This window comes from Xiphophorus maculatus, chromosome 5, assembly GCF_002775205.1.
Source record: "Xiphophorus maculatus strain JP 163 A chromosome 5, X_maculatus-5.0-male, whole genome shotgun sequence".
Classification (NCBI taxonomy): Eukaryota; Metazoa; Chordata; class Actinopteri; order Cyprinodontiformes; family Poeciliidae; genus Xiphophorus; species Xiphophorus maculatus.
The window spans coordinates 9208037-9226097 of record NC_036447.1 but is presented as its reverse complement, the minus strand read 5'-3'; the positions used below and the strand labels follow the sequence as shown (position 1 = coordinate 9226097).

Below are 18061 nucleotides of genomic sequence, written 5' to 3'. Positions count from 1 at the left end.
ACATTCAACGTGATCGTGATGAGAAAATGTTAATTTCAGTCATCGGACTTGAGACTTCACTTGAATTCGCATTGAAGAAATGAGACATAACTTGAACTTGAGGAAAAACGATCTAACATCTGTGTTTGGCACTTTGACGGTTTTCTTGGTATTCTCCTAAACAGTGTTATATGACATGTCCTGCTGTTTACTGTGGCATCATGACGGTCCTTAAGAGTACCGACGTTAATCAGTTTTCATTGCCTGTCAGAGGTTTAGTTTTGTGGCTGATCAGTGTTTGTATTTCAGTGCAAGAAAAAATTTATCAGTTAGTAATTTGGAAGTTGTAATAAATCTGCGGGGAACATGCTTTATGAAGGCATCACAAAATGCAGAAGATTTGAAGAGCTGATCTTAACGCTTACTTTACTCCTGTTTACACACTACCGTCAAACCTTCTTCCTGACCCCCACAGACACACACACAGATACAAGAACGCACTCTCAGCTGACCAGCCACCTGTTGGAACATCACTCTTACTGCTCTTATCTCTTCTGATGCTCAGGATCTTTATTACGGCTACCATTCAGACCATCTAGACCTGTCTTATCTGCTACATAATGTACACTCTATTCAAGGTGAAATGACTGACATTAGCCTTTATTTTGATTGTAGACATTTTCCAAAACCACCTAAAATTAACATGGTGAGACTAGAAGCATGAACATCGTCAGGAATTACTCAGGACAGAAGCAACTATTAATTATAATCAGATTAATAGTTAGGAAGGTGCTGTTAGACCTCTGATTTACCCTCTTATAAGGCAATATGCACTAACTACAGGGACAGTTTTTTAGGGTTGCATACCTGAAATAACACAGATGTGTGCATAAACACAAGTAAAAAATTTTGCAGCATTGAAGTGGACCTGCTATACATTAAATGGTATATTTTAGTGTTTAAATTTTATGTTGCACTAAATTAGCATTTTTTAAGCTGTGTAAAGTATATATTTAAAGCATAAAATAAGACTTGTAATTACTGTGAAATATCCTATTGATGCATAATCAACATTTGATATCTCTCAGCTTAGCGAGGGAAAATGATGATCTGACACAACTACTGGTTTTGTTTTTCATGGCAAATGTAAAAGTGAAGCGAAGGTTGTATTTAAAGGTTATTAATGGTTAGTTACCTGCAGCAGCAAGCTGTTTGACCTCTAGATTTGAAATTGAAGCTAACAGCTTGTTAAAGATGTGCTAAGACCTAAATGGACTTCTAGCGTCTTAAAACAACCCCAGTCTCAAAAATGCCATAGCAATTTTAGTACACTGGGTAGTTATTTATACTGATGCTGATGACTAAATATAGAGGAAACAGCAATAGGAAGTGCTACACCACCATCAATAAACTACTGAGAACAGGACATGTAAACTGTTTCTGATGAAGGCCTAGCTGATATGAAGCTAAGCAATGTTTGAACCCAAAGCTTTATGGCAGATTAAAATTTGTTTTCATTCATTTTTATACTTCTGTACTTTAAAATTAGTTGTCATTTTGGGTTTTAAATGTTACATTTTCTGTCAAAAAAGATCATGGTTTGTGCACTTCCTCTTACTTCGAATCATTGGGTTCTGTGTAGATAATGGCTCAGTATATGAGTATGATGTGATGAACACATGTATTGAAGTGTTTCCATTGACTGCTGTAATATTTTTGAGATTGGAAGGTTTTTTTTAGATGGTTCACATCTGCTTTGCTCTTGGTTTCTCACAGTTTACTAGATTTAGATACCAGGTAGCATATTAACGTCTTTTCCATTTTTAACAGAATTTCACTTTTAAAAAAAAGATTAACTTTCCCTTTAAGTTACTGTTTAATGTATTTGTTTTTACAGGATAAAATCAAATATAATTTGCACCCTAATGAGTATGATTTCTGTCGCTAAAGACCTCAGGAACTGGAAGTGATGTGTGTATAAATGAATAAGATTCATTAACCAATTAGGTGCATGTATATGTGTATCTGCTGATCTGGCAGGGGATTAATCATGGGTTTGAAGTTCATGATGTATTTTGCACATTATTTCCTCCTTATGTTATGAATATATGTTGTATTCCGACTTTGGGAATTTTATTGTCTAAATAAATGATTTTGTTTTCTAAAAAAAGAAAAGCTACTTTTTTATGCGTTTATTTATTGGGAAAAAGTTGGCTGCTGTAATTATGTCCAGAGGTCACCAGATGGCGCTGTTTGTTTGGTACACGTTGACACATTAGCATTCTCCTGCCAGAGCTGGAGGGAACCTCTGGAACATCTTGCCGCCTTTGCCTCCGTGCGTTAGTGACTGACTGCTGATGACTCACAAATACATCAACAATCCGCCTGCAAGACCCTCCCCTGTAGTTCTCTGCTGCTGCCCTGCCTCTACTACCGGAGAGCAGCTGCAGCACCGATGGAAAAGAAGCAAGGATCCTCTCACCAGTATGGTTCACTGGAGCACACCACATGGAGCGGAGACACCAAAAAAACAGGTCATTTTTTTAAAACTTATCCTTCTGTCTCTATTGATTAGGCTGAATCTGACCTTTGTGTACATATATGATGTAGGTTGACTAGCACTGTTGACTCCCAAAGCATTACTATAGAATGAAATTTAGCAAATACTGAACAGTGTTTTCAATGTTCTGTCTAAAATGAATGTTGACTTCAGTGTAATTGTATATAGCATTATTGTTTTATCATTTTCTAGTTTGTTTGGGAAGGTTGAGTAGTTTTTCGACTCTTTTTGCGGAGAGACGTCTTTTTGAATACATAGTACAATTCAGGCAGGTGCAGAGAGGGGGGAGGGGGATGATGGGGGCCCCTTTTATCCTTGATGCCCCTAGTGCCTTTTTTGATTTTTTTTTTTTTTTCAAAAATGTTTTTTTCAATTTTTAATTTTATTTTTATATGTATGTCAGAAGGCCTGCTTGTGCCCCTCAGCAGTAATATCTAGCTAAATATAATAATTTAGCAAAATAAACTAGTCTGGCTGTTGGGAGGTTTGTGGCAGTCTTCCTCTCGCCAAGGTGCAACCAAGATGTAAACAGCTCTATTCATGTGATAATTTACTCTAAACATGTGATACTGCATAAGTATTATCCAAACACTCTAAACTTTCAATATTTGCTGAACATTAACTGAAAATGTAATCAGTAATCTTTTTGGAGTACTTGAAAGTGAAATAAATTTCTTGGTCACTATTGTGACCGGTGGGTTTAATAAAATGGCAGCAAATTTGCTTATTTCATAACTTCATAACCAGCGACCTTCTCTCCGATGGTCTGTATAACAACTACAGTCTCAGATCAACTCAGACCTCCAGAACTGTCAGCAGCAGAAATGGCAACATCATACCTGTTGGGGAAAATATACTACATTTGGTTTGCATTGTCCTCGCATGATGGCAATGACATAGTACGATAAAATTTGATTCTTGATTAATATGGGTTGTTGCTATGTTGTTGTGCCCTTTTTAACTTTGAGCCCCTGCCCCTCCAAAGGTCTCTGCATGGCCCTGACCCCCTGCATGTTATTGTTTACATAAGGAAATTTAGGGCATGCGGACAATGCTGGAGGGCAAGAAGACTATTCTTTTACATGAAAAGATTGAAAATAAATCACATAGATCTATCTATCGATCTATCGATAGATATATCTATCAATAGATAGCTATATATATCTACTGTATGTGATTTATTTTCAATCTAATCATGTAAAAGAATAGTCTTCTTGCCCTCCAGCGTTCTACCTATCTATCTATCTCTCTATCTTTATCTCTCTCTCTATCTCTTTCTCTCTATATCTCTATCTCTCTCTCTCTATCTCTATATCTCTTTCTCTCTATCTCTTTCTCTCTATCTCTATATCTCTTTCTCTCTCTATATATATATATATCTCTTTCTCTCTATCTCTATCTCTATATCTCTTTCTCTCTCTCTCTATCTCTATATCTCTTTCTATCTCTATATCTCTTTCTCTCTCTCTCTCTCTCTCTCTCTCTCTCTCTCTCTCTCTCTCTCTCTCTCTCTCTCTCTATATATATATATATATATATATATATATATATATATATATATATACACAGTACAGACCAAAAGTTTGGACACACTTTCTCATTGAATTCAATGTCTGTGATCCCACAGACATTGGCTGGTTGTTCAGAACTAACATCTGACAAACCGGTTGGGGACAAACCTCCCCAGCCGGGTCGGTTTGTCCAGTACCGCCGTCCTCTGTACTGTCTCGTATAATCCTACTGGGGTCACAGTCTGCTGTTCCACAGCCTTTTCCAAACAAACCTCGCCAGCCGGGTTGGTTTGTTCTGTGTTATTGGATGGTAGACGTTTCCAAAATAAATCTTCTTCATCATCCTGATAGTAAGAATTCTTCCCTGAAAGTTGAAACGTTCCAGGGAACACTTTCTTCAACCCCATGGTGACAGCATATCCCAGGCTCCAGCCAAGAGGGATAATCAAGGGAACGAACGCGTTTGAAACACTAAACATTATTGCTCTGTACAAATCTCAATCTCCACGAAGTGTCTGGATCCTGACTGATGCTTTGAGATTCAAGCATTCAAGCTTTAGAACTTCTTTGATCTACTGTGACGTACATGACGTCATCTATGACCTCATCGGTGTGCTCACTGGACTTCTGATTGTTGCTATGGAAACAATCAGATCAGTTCTGCATGACTCAAGCTGACATAAATACTTAAATAAAAAGTAATATTTTTTATTTATTTAACATGAATAGATTAATAGATTTGTATATGATTTAATTTTTCCTTTTGTGGTTTTCCATACCTGCTGTGGTATAAATGGTCTTAAGCCATTTATCCGCTATTATTTTTAAACACAATTCTATGGTAGGCTAACTGTAGCGTCTAACTTTGAGCACACGTCATGTTTTAAATATTTATAAGCAATATATTCACATATATATTATATATTTACAATATTTTGCAAGCAATATTTCTACACTTTAATTACTCATCTGCTCTTAGTTTGACACAGTGCAGTGTTAAAGTGAACCACACCTCTGAAAATTTAATAAATGTTGCAATTTTGGACCAAAAAGTCTCAAAAGCTTTGGGCACCCCTGATCTATTGATATTGCTATTGCTTTAGTTCCCAGCACCAAGTAAAATTTATTTTTAAAAAATTAGAAGTTGTCTTTTTTGTCTGAAGATCAGGAAACTGAAACTAAAACAATAGCTTGGTCAAACATTTCAAAATAAAATGCAACAAAACTTCTCTGAAAATTTTTCTTATACACAAATATTCATTACTTTGTGTTGGTTTGTGACAAAATGTCCCCCAAATACTCTGGCATTTGTTATTTAATGAAACAAAATATAATAGACTTCAAGGGGTCTAATTACTTTTGTCCAGCCCTATAAAACAATGCAGACTATATTTAATATATTTCCATTTGCAAGTTTTTATTTGTTCCTATATCTCATATTAGTCCTATGAGTTCTAAATGTTTTATGTTGTGTTGTTTTTGAAGAAAAGCATAAAATTCTTCCTGACAACAAGTTGTAACTAAATCATATTCATAAACGTAAAAAACAAAGTTTTCTATTGCAGTTTAACATTGTTGATCAGTTCAGTGTCTCCTGATGATGCTGTAACTCTGTCAGTGGAAGCTATCACTCTATGCTCTTTTTTATATATTTTTGCATTGATCATATGCCTATTTTCCTTTTATTTTTCTTACTTTCCCAATCCAGTATTTTCATCTCAAGATCATTGATCACAGAAATCAAAGTACAGCCATGTAAAAGAGAGCTATAGAGTTTTAAAAATGATTTCATTTGGTTTCACTAGAGTCACTGATATTTGCAGGAGTTTGGATTGAGAATGGAGCTATGGGTTGACTTTATGGGGGAAAAGAAAAAGAAAATGGTAAAGGAAGAGTGAATGAGCTTAAGCATAAGCCTGGATGAAGCAGCGAGTATTTCAGAAAGGTCTGGTGATGACTCATAACTGCTCAGTGACAGTATTACCTGGTCTCCAGAGCCTCTGCAGCACGCTGTCTCCGGTAGTATACACCAGTAAGTATAATGTGTGTGACACCAGGCTTTCTGCTGCATATGCTTATGTAGTCTTTGTAATAAACTACCACGTTTGTCATCTCTACAATGGAAAATTATGTTTTTAAGGAGCAAGAGATCAGATTATTTTATCTCTCAGATGGTCCATGTGTGTAAATTTCATTCATCGCCTTTTCTACACACAGAATCTTATTTTATTTATTGACATACTAATGATATAATTGTGTCATTTCAATAAAATATATTCTAAAATTCACTAAAGCTGCTTATCCAATATTGTATCTTAATTCAGCTTAGCTATATCAGTCCGAATCAAATCAAAAAAGTCTTCTTTTTCATGAAAACGTCCACATCCAGTTATTTGTGAAATGATGACAAAATATTTTTCAAATAATCGGGAAAGGGTGTATTTGTATCTCTAGACCCTTTGTCAGTTGTCAACCATCTTTCATAGCAGCTCCAATTACAGGCTTTGCACGTATAGAAACAGACATTTCTGCTCATTGTTTTTATTTTTTTAATGTAAATAGTTCAGGTTCAGGTATGTTGGCTAGTATCAGAGAAAATCCAAATTCAAGTAATCTTCTCTTCTGTACTTTGACTGGGCCACGTATTTTGTCCTTAACAAATACCCGCTGTCAGTCTGGTAAAGACCATTTGATCGTCAGCTCAATAACATTTAAGTTGTGTGTTTCTAATCTAAGATGGTGGAGGGGAATCTTTACAACAACTTGGCATTAACCAGGTTTTTCAGAGTGGCCTACAATCTGTTTGTTCGACTGTGTTTTTCATTCTTACAGCCCAACATTTATGTCTCATGGAGTGCAGCTGTAAATTACAAAAATGAAGACTCCATTTAGGCAAATATTTGCTAGTTCACTCTAATGCTTATCATGAAGTGCGGTTAATGCATTCTTCAGAGCTTTTGTTGGCAGCCTTGAGTCACATAGATCTAATTTCACCGAGTATTGCACACTCCTATTCTGCCTCTTTACTATAAAGCAGTACCTTTGCTGCACTTTAAACCTCAGTTGTACCTCGATCAAGGCTCGGTGTGACTTGAATAGAGATGACATACTAGAGTTATGCTGAATAGTGAGTTGTGTAAATAAAAAGGTATTAAGGGCTCGAGAGAGTCAGAAAGTGAGGTGATATTGGTGTTATTTGTTTGCGTCCTTCTCTGCCGCCTGCTAGCCGAAGCTGCTCGATGAATCAATTCACACACAGGAAGACATGATTTCCTGAAATTGCTCAGTCTGTGCTTTTGGCACAAGCCTGTAAGCATCTGGTATGAATTTCTTTATCAAAAGGTGCTTAAAAATGTATAAAATCTAAGAGGAGATAATAAAATATAAACATTAATAAATACACATAATCAGCTACTGATAATGATTATGAAGTAAATATAAATACTGTAGTAACCATTGCTAAAAGTGAGGCACAGTGTTTGAAACCAACGCTTTTTTTTAAATTTGATTTTAGTAACATAACCATTAGAGCAAATGTAACAGGAGTAACTGTGGCAAAATCTTTCTTAAAAAATGTTGTTCAGAAGCTGAGGGAGGGAAAGTTTGGCTCCTTTGACTCGGCTCCCAAATGGTTGTTAATCTATAGCCTCATATTTTACCTTAACTTGAATGTTTTCTATGTTAATAAATTCTTTTGCATAGTATTTTTATGAGAAGTCTTATTCTTTCCTTTCATTTTTATGTATTTGTTCTGTTATGAAAGCAAGCCTTGTTACTTTTGTGTAATATTTTAATTAAACTTTTCATTTTTATTTAACAAAAAAACCAAATGAGCAGAGCCCTGCTAGCAAATCTACCAAACAGAGCAATAACCAAACTCAGTTACCATCTATTTCCTCGGTGCAGGATGGCATTCAAAGAAATAGAATGGCTGATGGTTGAGCTGATGCAGTTCCTCCTCTTTTTTTTTCTTTGTATTTGTCCTGTTTTTAAAAAGACAGGCCACCATTCTGTCAATCAAAGCAAAGTTCTGAGCAGGAAGTAGCCAGTGAGAGTGAGAGCTGAGCAACGAAAGGGAGAAGAAGTGGGAACCTGATCTCACAACATGGCAGTCGACTCTTTATTCAATACAGTCGCTCATTGAGTTGATACTTATGAGCATGATCTTTCACTAATTGTGAACAATTTAAAGTACAGAATGCAGGGTGTTTTGATTGGCATCCATTTTGATATTTTTTTCATTATAAATGGTTTAATCTGTGATTGGTGCAGGCTGCAGCAGAGCATGGTTTGCCCTTTTACACTAGAAGAAAACATTATTCCTTCATGATAAGGATGTTCATCAAACTTTGATTTGATCTCCACTACCCAAGATTTGTTTCCTCCTTACAATAACCATTCATTTTAGTCAGTATGTATTAATACTGAAGAGCATTCAGTGTAAAAATGGGCGTCTGTACAAATTATTATTAGTATTAACAGAGACCCTTTGAAGCAGAACGTCTGTGCAGACTCAGTGTGCAGCTTTATTGCCTTGGCTTTTTACAATTAAACAATTTTTGTGTGCGGTCCTGTGTGTGTGTATGTTCTGTGTGTTGGCGTGTGCAAGTGTGAGTGACAGCGACGTGAGCCGTGCCACTTACTGACAAACTGGGATTTGACTGTGACTCTCTGCTCTGCTCTGCTCTACAGCGTGGAGCAATTTCCCAACTCCACCTGCTGCAGCTGTTTAACATGCACATTCATACTGGGTTATTGTTATGCAGTGCCAGTGTTGATTATTTTTGAAAACCGTATTACCCACCCTGTCTGTGAGCGGTAATTGAAACAATTTTAAACTCCCCTGATAAAAACAGCAACACTAATACTCCATGAAACATTATGTAAGTTTTTTTTTCCAGCAATAAGACTTTTTCTTCCTCTCTTTCAGAGGACGATGTGGTGTCCATGGCGGACTCCACCATTACTGTGGATGACATTGAGGGGGAGCTCTTCAAGATTGAGAGGATCAGGGACATCCTGGTCAGGAGGGAGTCAGAGCTCAGATACATGTGAGTGGATCCCTGCAGCTAGCTATTAACATTTTTTAATGGAAAGAAATTAAAGTGTTTTTTTTTTCCTTTTATTCTTGCACAACATTATTTACACATTCTATCCCATTTGTTGCATCTTTTTTTAAGGTAATTTCTATTCTTTTTACCTCATCCGATTTTTTTCAGTGTAATCTACCCAGTCGCTAAAATATACTCAGAATAATTGGTTAAGTGCATAAAAACATCTTCAGTGCTGTGAAACATTGTGGTGCTTTCTCTGAGATTGATTCTGCTGAGAACAACAACAGATCTCAAAGGGAGGTCAGCATGAGGGACGAAAGACAGAGGGAGTCTTTTAATTATCTGCTTCTGAGGAAAGTCACTCTGTAAAGCTACCAGAAATAAAAGCAGGTGTTGTTAGTGAACTGCAACTCTCCATCACTTTGAGCATTCACATTCAGCTCCCTGATGTCTGATAATGCTTAACTTTCATTTCCAAATCCACTGAGCCCAATCCTGGTGCTCCAATCTGTGCTATTCCTCCTTCTGCAACCCTGGACAGGAGGAACAAGTTTAGGAATCTGCTGAATTGATGGTCACGAGTGTTATGGAATAATGTACTTAAATAGGGTTTTTTGCAATGTCCTAAAAAGGCTTAGATTTAATATCATGTTTAGAAATTAAAAAGTCAGAAATGCATCCATTTTTTTAACTCTTGGTCTCTGATTACATTTCCTTTCATTTCTCATTTCTTTTTATTTTTGAAAAATAAAATATTCATTTGAGAATGTTACTAGCGGTAACAAAACTACAAGGCCAACGGTGCAGAGCAGCAAACAACCCTGTGTGAAGTCTCCCCCTCAAATGATTTTGTCCTCAAATTGGTTTATATTTGTTTGTTGAACAGAGGTTGCATTTGTACATATATGTAAGTTAACTTAGGTTATTTTTCCAGGATTTATATATAGGTCAAGAATTTAAATCATAATTACCCTAAAAGACATTTAAATGTCCTAAATTGGCTCTTCTGAAACTCAGAGAAACCCTTTAAAAGAAGACTTTCAATCATTTATTATGCATTTAATTTAGCATAAATCCAGACTAGATGTTCTTAGAGGGTGAATCTAAAAGCTAAAATAAAATCATTCAGACCAAAGTGGACCTCTACCTTCATAAGCTATTTTATGACAGTAGTTCAACAGTAGTTAAGATTTATTGTTAATTACGCAGATACCTATAATTATTTACATAGGAAACGTAGGTAGGAGATGGTGCTTCATCGTTATCTTCCTGTGTGAAACACGTTCTAAGAAATGAACATATAAAGCATTTCCTTTTAAAGTTACAGTCGCATTTAAAAGTAAAGTTATACATGTATAAAATGGGGTTACAAGGATTACAGGTGTTAAAATTGTCACTATTTTATTAATCACTCTTCTCATTTAGACAGTTACTCTAACTTGAAGCAACTTACATACTTAAACATATGCCTCCCTGAACATATTGTGCTTAAAGCTGGTCAATATTGCAGCCAGCACTCTATTATGTCACTGTTACTACTGTCTTCTTTGCTTTCATTTTCACTCAGACAGCCCTCTTTTCAAATTTCAACGGCTCCACCTTTCCTTCCACTGTGCAGGCTAATGCATGGATATTTATTCATACTCTTCTGATGTAGATAGACAGCAGCAACATTCAGAGTAGAGAGGGAACGTGAAGAAAAGTGGGGGCAGGAAGGGAAGTGTGACCAAACCTCAGCATGTGGATAAACTCCATGTTTCCTTGACCGTGCTGCCTTTTCTCCCTAAAGATCTGGAGAATCCACAGGGTGAGAGCCGAGCAGCGGATCTGGCTCAGATGACAGAGATAAATGTGTGTGATAGTGTGTGAGCGTATGCAGGGTCTCCCACCTCACCTCAGTGTCACTAATCATCCACCAATTCCATGAAAGACGGAGCATGAAGAAGTGGAAATGATCCAGGTAGAAGTGGTGCGACAGCCTTCAGCCTGCATTTCTACCCAGCTCTCATTCCTTTTAGGAATTCCTCCCTGTTTATCTGCTAAGTTGGGCAGAGAAATCTCTTTTAAAATAAAACAAAAAAATCCTCAAGAACTTCTTTTAGAGGTTTCTTTTCAGCTCCAACAGATTTCCCGTCCAGCTTTCAACACACGTCACCTGAATGAGTAAAGGCTGCTCTGCATCCATCGATAAATTAGACATTTCCAAAGGCTCCAGCAGATTCAAAGACCTGGTTTTCAGTGCCAATCATACCTATTTATTGCTGCCATTTTGACACGGCTGTCTGACATTTCCACACTGCTGTCAGTAAGACAGAGACTCCTTGATAATCTCCTCCCTACTTTGCATGAAGGTTGTGAGATGCATGAGAATCTATAAAAACAAAAAAGCTGGAAGCTAATTACCAACCCTGGATGAAGTGATTGCCAGTGTTGATACGCTGCCTGCGTAGAAACTTGGAAGTCAACGTGATTAAAAATGTGATGCCGTGTGTACAGTGTGCAGCACTAACTTGTAGATTTGCACTGTGTGTGTACTTCTCCCGTGCTATCATGTCTGAGCAGGATGGATGACATTCAGCTGTGTAAAGAGATTACTCGACTGAAGAATGAGCTTCACAAATTGGTGTCTATACCAGGTAGGAGACCTTCACACAATATGATGGTCAAAAAAGGAAAAATATATGTTTATGTGTAGTCTCATTAATTAAATCTTCAAATTTTGATATGTTTTTGTTGAATTAATTTGTAAACCTAAATGTAACACCAAATCTGTTGGTCAAACAGTGTTTTAGAAATGAGCAGAGTTTTCTTTGATTCAAAAATGACCTAAAAGAAGGCTCATTCAACTGCTAATTATAAGCAAAAGGGGAAAGTTTTTTATAACGTACCCCAAGACAGTTGGGCCCTTTCTACCCTAAAGCCCAACTACCCACCTTTCATATTTGCTTAAGGTACTGCACCTGAAATACTTGTGTTTTTTCTTAGGACGGACCAACACAAAGTAGAGAAGAATTGTAAAGAATTATTTAATGATAAAGAACTGAATAATAATAATACATGGTGGTGGCAGTGTCATGCTGTGGGGAATTGAGCTAAATACAGGAGCATTCCTGGAAGAAAACCTATTAGAGGCTGCTAAGGGCTCAGAACATGGTCAACTCTAATAAAGAGACTAACACTACAGAGAAACGTAATGGCCAGAATGAAAGAAACTGTATCACACACAACTTTCTGATTATTAGTAAGAAAAAAATAGTCATGAAATGACACCCTCATTTGCGCCACCCTCCCCCCAAAGCAAGTTTCTCAGTGAAATAACACCCTTTTGTCCCCCGACTCACATTTCTCAGGGTTTGCAGCACAGTCTGTATCATCACTCCAACTCAAGGTGTTTTTCAAAGAAAGTCAAAAATCCATTTCAGTTTTACTCGAACAGAAACTCACAGTAAATCAGATTCACACCAATATTATCAAATTGTGTTTATATTCTAGATAAGGACAAGTCCAACGAAGACCGACAGAAGGAGGATGAGCTGCTGCAGCAGATTCACAAACTGGTGGAGACCAGAGATTTCTTAGTGGATGATGTTGAGTTTGAACGCCTCAGGTGTGTGTCATGCTCCATAGTAACCTTTTAATGCATCTGGTTGTTGTCTGATATATTGGAAAGTGATAGATAAAAGGCAACAAATAGATCAAGCTAAAGATAAGATGCAAAGAAACATACAACATAGAGGCGTCGAAAGGGAAAAAGCTTCAAAAACACATTTTCATTCACCTGGAGCAAAATTGTAAGACATGGAAAGATGATGATTTTGTAGATATGCACACTTCCGATAGGCCTATTTAACAACATTAAGGTAAGAACACCTGTATATACATGTATATTTAAGGCAACAAATATACATATATACATCAATCAAATTTAAAGAAATTAGTCAACATATTAGGAAGAGAGTTTTGGACCTCAACAGCTTTGTCTCATTTATGGAAAGGATTTCCAGATGCCTCTATCAACATGGGCTTAAAGGAGAAGCAGCCATTACTACAATTTTGTGAGAACTGGTGAAAATGGACAATTCAGAATTATGCATTTAACATTTTTGAGGGCCAACAATGTTGTTTGTTTTAAAAACATTCAACCCAGGAAAAAAATAACAGACATGTGACCCCAATTTTGTTTTCAGGGAAAAAGAAGAAGATAAAGAAATGGCAGAGTTTTTGAAATCCAGATTGCCAAGAAACTTGAAGAAATCAGGTATTTAAGCAGGCAAAAATGAGAAATTATATTATTAAATTATATATGTGACATCTAAATACATCAAGAATTGGAGACACCCAGAATGTCTAAAGTCTGGCGGGACTCACTAGTCTTGGTTAAAATTAGTGTTTATGATTCAACAGTGAGAAAGAGACTGGGCTTATGGTTTCCTTGCCCTGAGGAATATAGATATGGAGCAGGAAGTAAACTCAAATTATAACATTTTGATTGGAAGACATGTTCTTCTCTCATAGAGCCACAGTTGATCAGAAGGAAACAAAAAACAGTTTTACATTTGCTAAACAATAAGAAAAAAAAAACAAACCCTGAATGACTTTTGGAAAAAATATTCTGTGGATTGGCAAAGCAGAAGCAACACTTACACGTCATTTCAGAAGAAGAGCATCATGCCTGCAGTCAAACATGGTCCCAGCAGCATAATGCTACTTGATTGAACCGTGAATTTTGCTCTCCTGAAGGAGAAAATCCTGAACGAGAATGTCTTGGTATCAATTCATGGATGTAAGGTCAGGCAGACTTGGAATGTGAAGTAGAAGAGGTATCCAAACCACACCAGCACTTTCACTCCTGAATGAAAAAAAAGGAAAATGAAAACCTTTTAGTAACGCGAAATCAAAGCAATCTTGAAAAGATGAGCAGCTCAAATTTCCTCCACAGTGTTGCGAAGGACAAATATCTGCTTGAAATCATCTGCTCCTGCCAGGGGTGACAAGAAACATTTAAAAACTTTGAAGGGGCAATTGCATCCCTTTTTTATAATGTCTTTGTCTCTTTCACCTTCATATCCGGGGCTGATAGCAGCTTACCCCACCAAGCAATACCACATGCAGGCAGTGAACAGATCGCACTCTGCAGGACCAATCATTCCAATCATATTATTATGGTGTATTTATATCATGAGACCTGGTTTCATCCAGAGTGGTGACTTGTTTTATTCAACTTGTGTTGAATTTTAGGTGCATCATCAAGAAGGGTACCAGCCAGAGCTCAGCAGACTTCTTCCCCTTTCACCAAGACAGGCCTCACCCTGCTGAAGGAGTGTTGTGGCTTTACGTGCTCCATCATGTAGACAATAGCCAAAGCGAAAGACTCGCACACCAACATCACCATTCCAAGGGAGATGTATAACCAAGTTCACCAATTAGGTGTGAGAAAGAGACGCAAAGAGACATTGACGGAGATGTGCACATCTGTGGAAACTATTTCGTTGCAAAAATGATCAGAATATTCATTTTTTGCCTCTGCTCTATGTCTGTGCTTCTCATCCCAGTGTAACCTACTGTAAATACTTTCTTTTATACCCAACTCTAAAGGCTCAGAGCAGCCAAGCCGGCAGCAGCTGTTGGCGTGCACACTAATTGGATTCAACCATCATGACTCAGCCACAAGTTGTATATTCAAAGTTTTCATGCATCTCCGATAATTGTCATCTCCTTTTCAAAGAGAACTTTATAATTAGTGTTAGGGAGATAATGGCGATGAAACTGACCGGGAGGTCTGTCAGCACAAAGCTGTGTGTAGTTTGGCGACAGACAAACGTGGGTCTGACCTTTAAAAAAAGCGTTGCTTTATAAAAGAGGAAACCGAGTATTTATGTTCCACTTTTTCCTCCAAAACCTAAATCGGCTCTGAAGTTACAACTTTTTTTAATTTGCTTTTGAATGTCTGCATATGAAGTTGTAATTAGATATCTACCAGTGCTGTATAAAAGGGAGCTAAATTCAAACTCCCTTTTTTAATACAGACACGCCTCCCTGTGCTGAGCTGCTCTCAGGTTTGTATCATTTGTCATGGTTCAACACTCAATTGATATGCTGCATTATCTCCAGACTCAGTATAACTTTATCACCTCACGCTTCAGTGCTCACACATTACACATAAAAGTATTTTATATAAAGCACAAATATACTTTTTATCTGCTTGCCAACTGCACAGCTCTTTAGTTCAAAGCCAGGAAGTTTCCGTGGGAAGTTTAGGCACACTCATCATGGATACCGATGTCATTCAAAATCTGGTCTTTTAAGGATTCATTTTAACTGCTTTTTAGCTTGTGCTGATGATAGATTAAACAATTATGATGAATTTGATAAACCAAATTGGAATTTATTATCCATAGTCACACATGATCAAATATTATGCACATTTTGTATCCATGGTTCTGGTTGTTTGACTTCTTTTCTAATCAGAAATGGATAAACATGGGTTTACTTTCAGACACAGGCCTGGCTTTTAAGTAATGTCCACCAATATTTGATCTGGATATTTGACCACTTTTCTTATCCCAATTGGTAGACTTCATTTAAACCGGTTTGTTTCTTGGTATGGGCCTAGATTTAAACCCATACATTTGTAGCCATTCCCTAGGCTTATTGTTAGCCTAGAGTTTCCTGTGTTTCATACTCAGTTATGTCTAAATTTCAACCATCTGATCCAATGGGTCACCCTTGGGCCAAGGTATTAAGGAAAAATCCAGAACCCACCAAGATTTCATCCAGAGATGAACTAACACATATGTGTCACTGACCACAAGTTTTCCATCATTATGGACTGAAAGATTGGTGATAAGGTCGGAAGCTCAAGCTGCAACAAGCTTGACTAAAATTGCCATCATGAATGACCCAGATAACCACCATAAATCGGCATTGAAACGTGGATACTAAGAGTTTTCCTACACGAAAACCATGACTGTGCCAGGAAACCAACCAGTTTATATAAATGCTTCCAACTCTGACAAAGTTTATGCCAAATACTGTTTATTGTCTTCATTAATTCAGTGATCAAGGTGTATTTTACTGAAAGATAAAATACACCTTGTGTATATTTGATCTTGTACAAATAACTTAAATTATGGAAAGTCTGCAATGAAAAAAAGCTAAATTCAAACTCCCTTTTTTAATCATTGAGGTTGTTTGTTGATTTAGGAAAAATTAAAACCCCAAAATTGGTTTAACGTTTATGCCCATGATAAGTATTTATTAACTTCTTATCAGAGCTGTGCATATTGTTTGATTTTTCCAACCAATGACAATGTTTTTCATGTCATTAACATGTTTCTTTCGATAAATGCTACAGTGATCTACATATGCAGCAGTACATGGGCTGCAGGGACATATGCTCTAATTTATTGTGTTTGTTTTTCACTGCCCAGAATACAAGTTGCCATGGAAACTGTTTAATCCATTCAGTAACTTTGAAGTTAAAGGAAAAGGGAAAAAAACTGTTGGACAGTTCAGTGAAACGAAGGATTGCAAAGAAATACAGGCAGAAAAAGCACAAATCACAAAGATGCAGCTGACATTTTTGGCATTTTAATATTGTGGAGTAACTTCGTGGTCCCTCGCATAATGTTTGGTATAGTGCTGGAAGTCGGACAAGTTATAAAAAATATGGGCTTAGATATTGTTTTTCTGTTGAAGACATTTTAAAGATTCATAAAAAGCGTTTGCATAAATCTCAGTGTTTGTGTTGATCTATCACATAAAATCTCAAAATCAAGATTCGTTTTGACTATAGCCTGTCAAGCACAAAAAAGGAGAGTAATAAGCTGAGAAAACCTCTCAATTTCTAACATAGTGTCTTTAGATGAGCTAAAAAATCAGCACAATTCATCACGTTCAAGTAACATAAATACATATGGACTGTTTTTATGTCAGTTGTGACTTTATCGTTGTTGCTATTTAAATAATGACTTGTAAATGTAGAAAACTTTCTTACAATGCAAATTAACCTCCCTTACTCATGGGTTTTGGATATATTTCATCAGTTGCATCTGTGTACTATAATTAAGACAGTCACAGAGCTGCTGCTGAGAGTACAGTTGATCCTGAATCCCTGACTGAGGATTTTCTTTAAAAGAAATTAAAGCAAACATGGTCTCTTGTCAAGAAAGAGTCTCACTAGCAGCCTGTACAGCATCAGTGTTCAATGACACTTCACATAGAAATGTGTGATGTTTCCATTTGCCAGAATAGTACAAATATGTTGTCATATTAACAGCATTTCCCTTCATTCATTCGTTCATTCATTTTCATGTAACCAATAAACAAACTGCAGAGCATTTCTGAGCTTTTAAAACATCACAGCAGTAAAAAAAAAAAAGGATGAAATAAAAATGTGGACAGAAATTCTAAAAGCCGAAATCTGTTTTTGTATAACAGGGAAGCCCAGATGTAATAAGAAGAGAGGCTAAACTGACTGAAAGTAAAGTAGACTAGATGAAAAGAGAGAAAGGATGGGAGTGGACACAGAGATTGATAGGGGGTGTGTGTGGGTGTGTGTGTGTGTGGGTGTGTGGGTGTGTGTTTGAGGGGAGCGTCATCCTCCGTTTGAGTCATCTTTGGCGGAATCACTCTGAACTCCCACAAGGACAACTCGTGGTTGAAAAGGTCAAGACTGTCAGTCAGATTCCACAGTCCTGTGTACCTTCCTCACATCTTGCAGTTTATGAATACACACCTACATTTGTTTGTTTAGGAAATTGTGTGTGTACTTGTTTATCATATTTAGGACCATTTCTGGCATATTTACTAGCCCTCTTAAGACTGACAAGTCTATTGGGGAACACAACTAGATCCAGATGCAGAGGACACAATTATAGAGTTTTGGTAAGGTTTAAGGCTATAGAAATAAATGGAAACAATAGAAAACCCCTGTAAAGATAGAGAACCACAACATT

General features: G+C 36.9%; 1 protein-coding gene across 2 annotated transcripts; it reads left to right on the top strand.

The window, feature by feature from the left end:
* The first annotated feature begins 2282 nt into the window (after positions 1-2282).
* On the top strand, positions 2283-14792 carry LOC102217410 (uncharacterized protein C16orf45 homolog). Of its 2 annotated transcripts, XM_005797497.2 has the most exons (6): positions 2283-2513; positions 8981-9101; positions 11667-11740; positions 12597-12711; positions 13292-13362; positions 14343-14792. In XM_005797497.2, exons 1-6 carry the CDS (start codon positions 2435-2437, stop codon positions 14453-14455), a joined length of 573 nt encoding a protein of 190 aa, XP_005797554.1. In that variant the 5' UTR covers positions 2283-2434; the 3' UTR covers positions 14456-14792. The 2 variants fall into 2 exon arrangements, with proteins under 2 accessions (XP_005797554.1, XP_023189009.1); XM_023333241.1 differs by lacking the exon at positions 13292-13362.
* The last annotated feature ends 3269 nt before the right edge of the window (positions 14793-18061 follow it).

Excerpts from the sequence above, each read along its gene's own strand:
- LOC102217410 (XM_005797497.2), top strand. The coding sequence starts at position 2,435 with ATGGAAAAGAAGCAAGGATCCTCTCACCAGTATGGTTCACTGGAGCAC. Across the intron at positions 2,514-8,980 it reads CGGAGACACCAAAAAAACAG|AGGACGATGTGGTGTCCATG; the intron begins GTCATTTTTTTA and ends CCTCTCTTTCAG. Across the intron at positions 12,712-13,291 it reads GTTGAGTTTGAACGCCTCAG|GGAAAAAGAAGAAGATAAAG; the intron begins GTGTGTGTCATG and ends TTTTGTTTTCAG.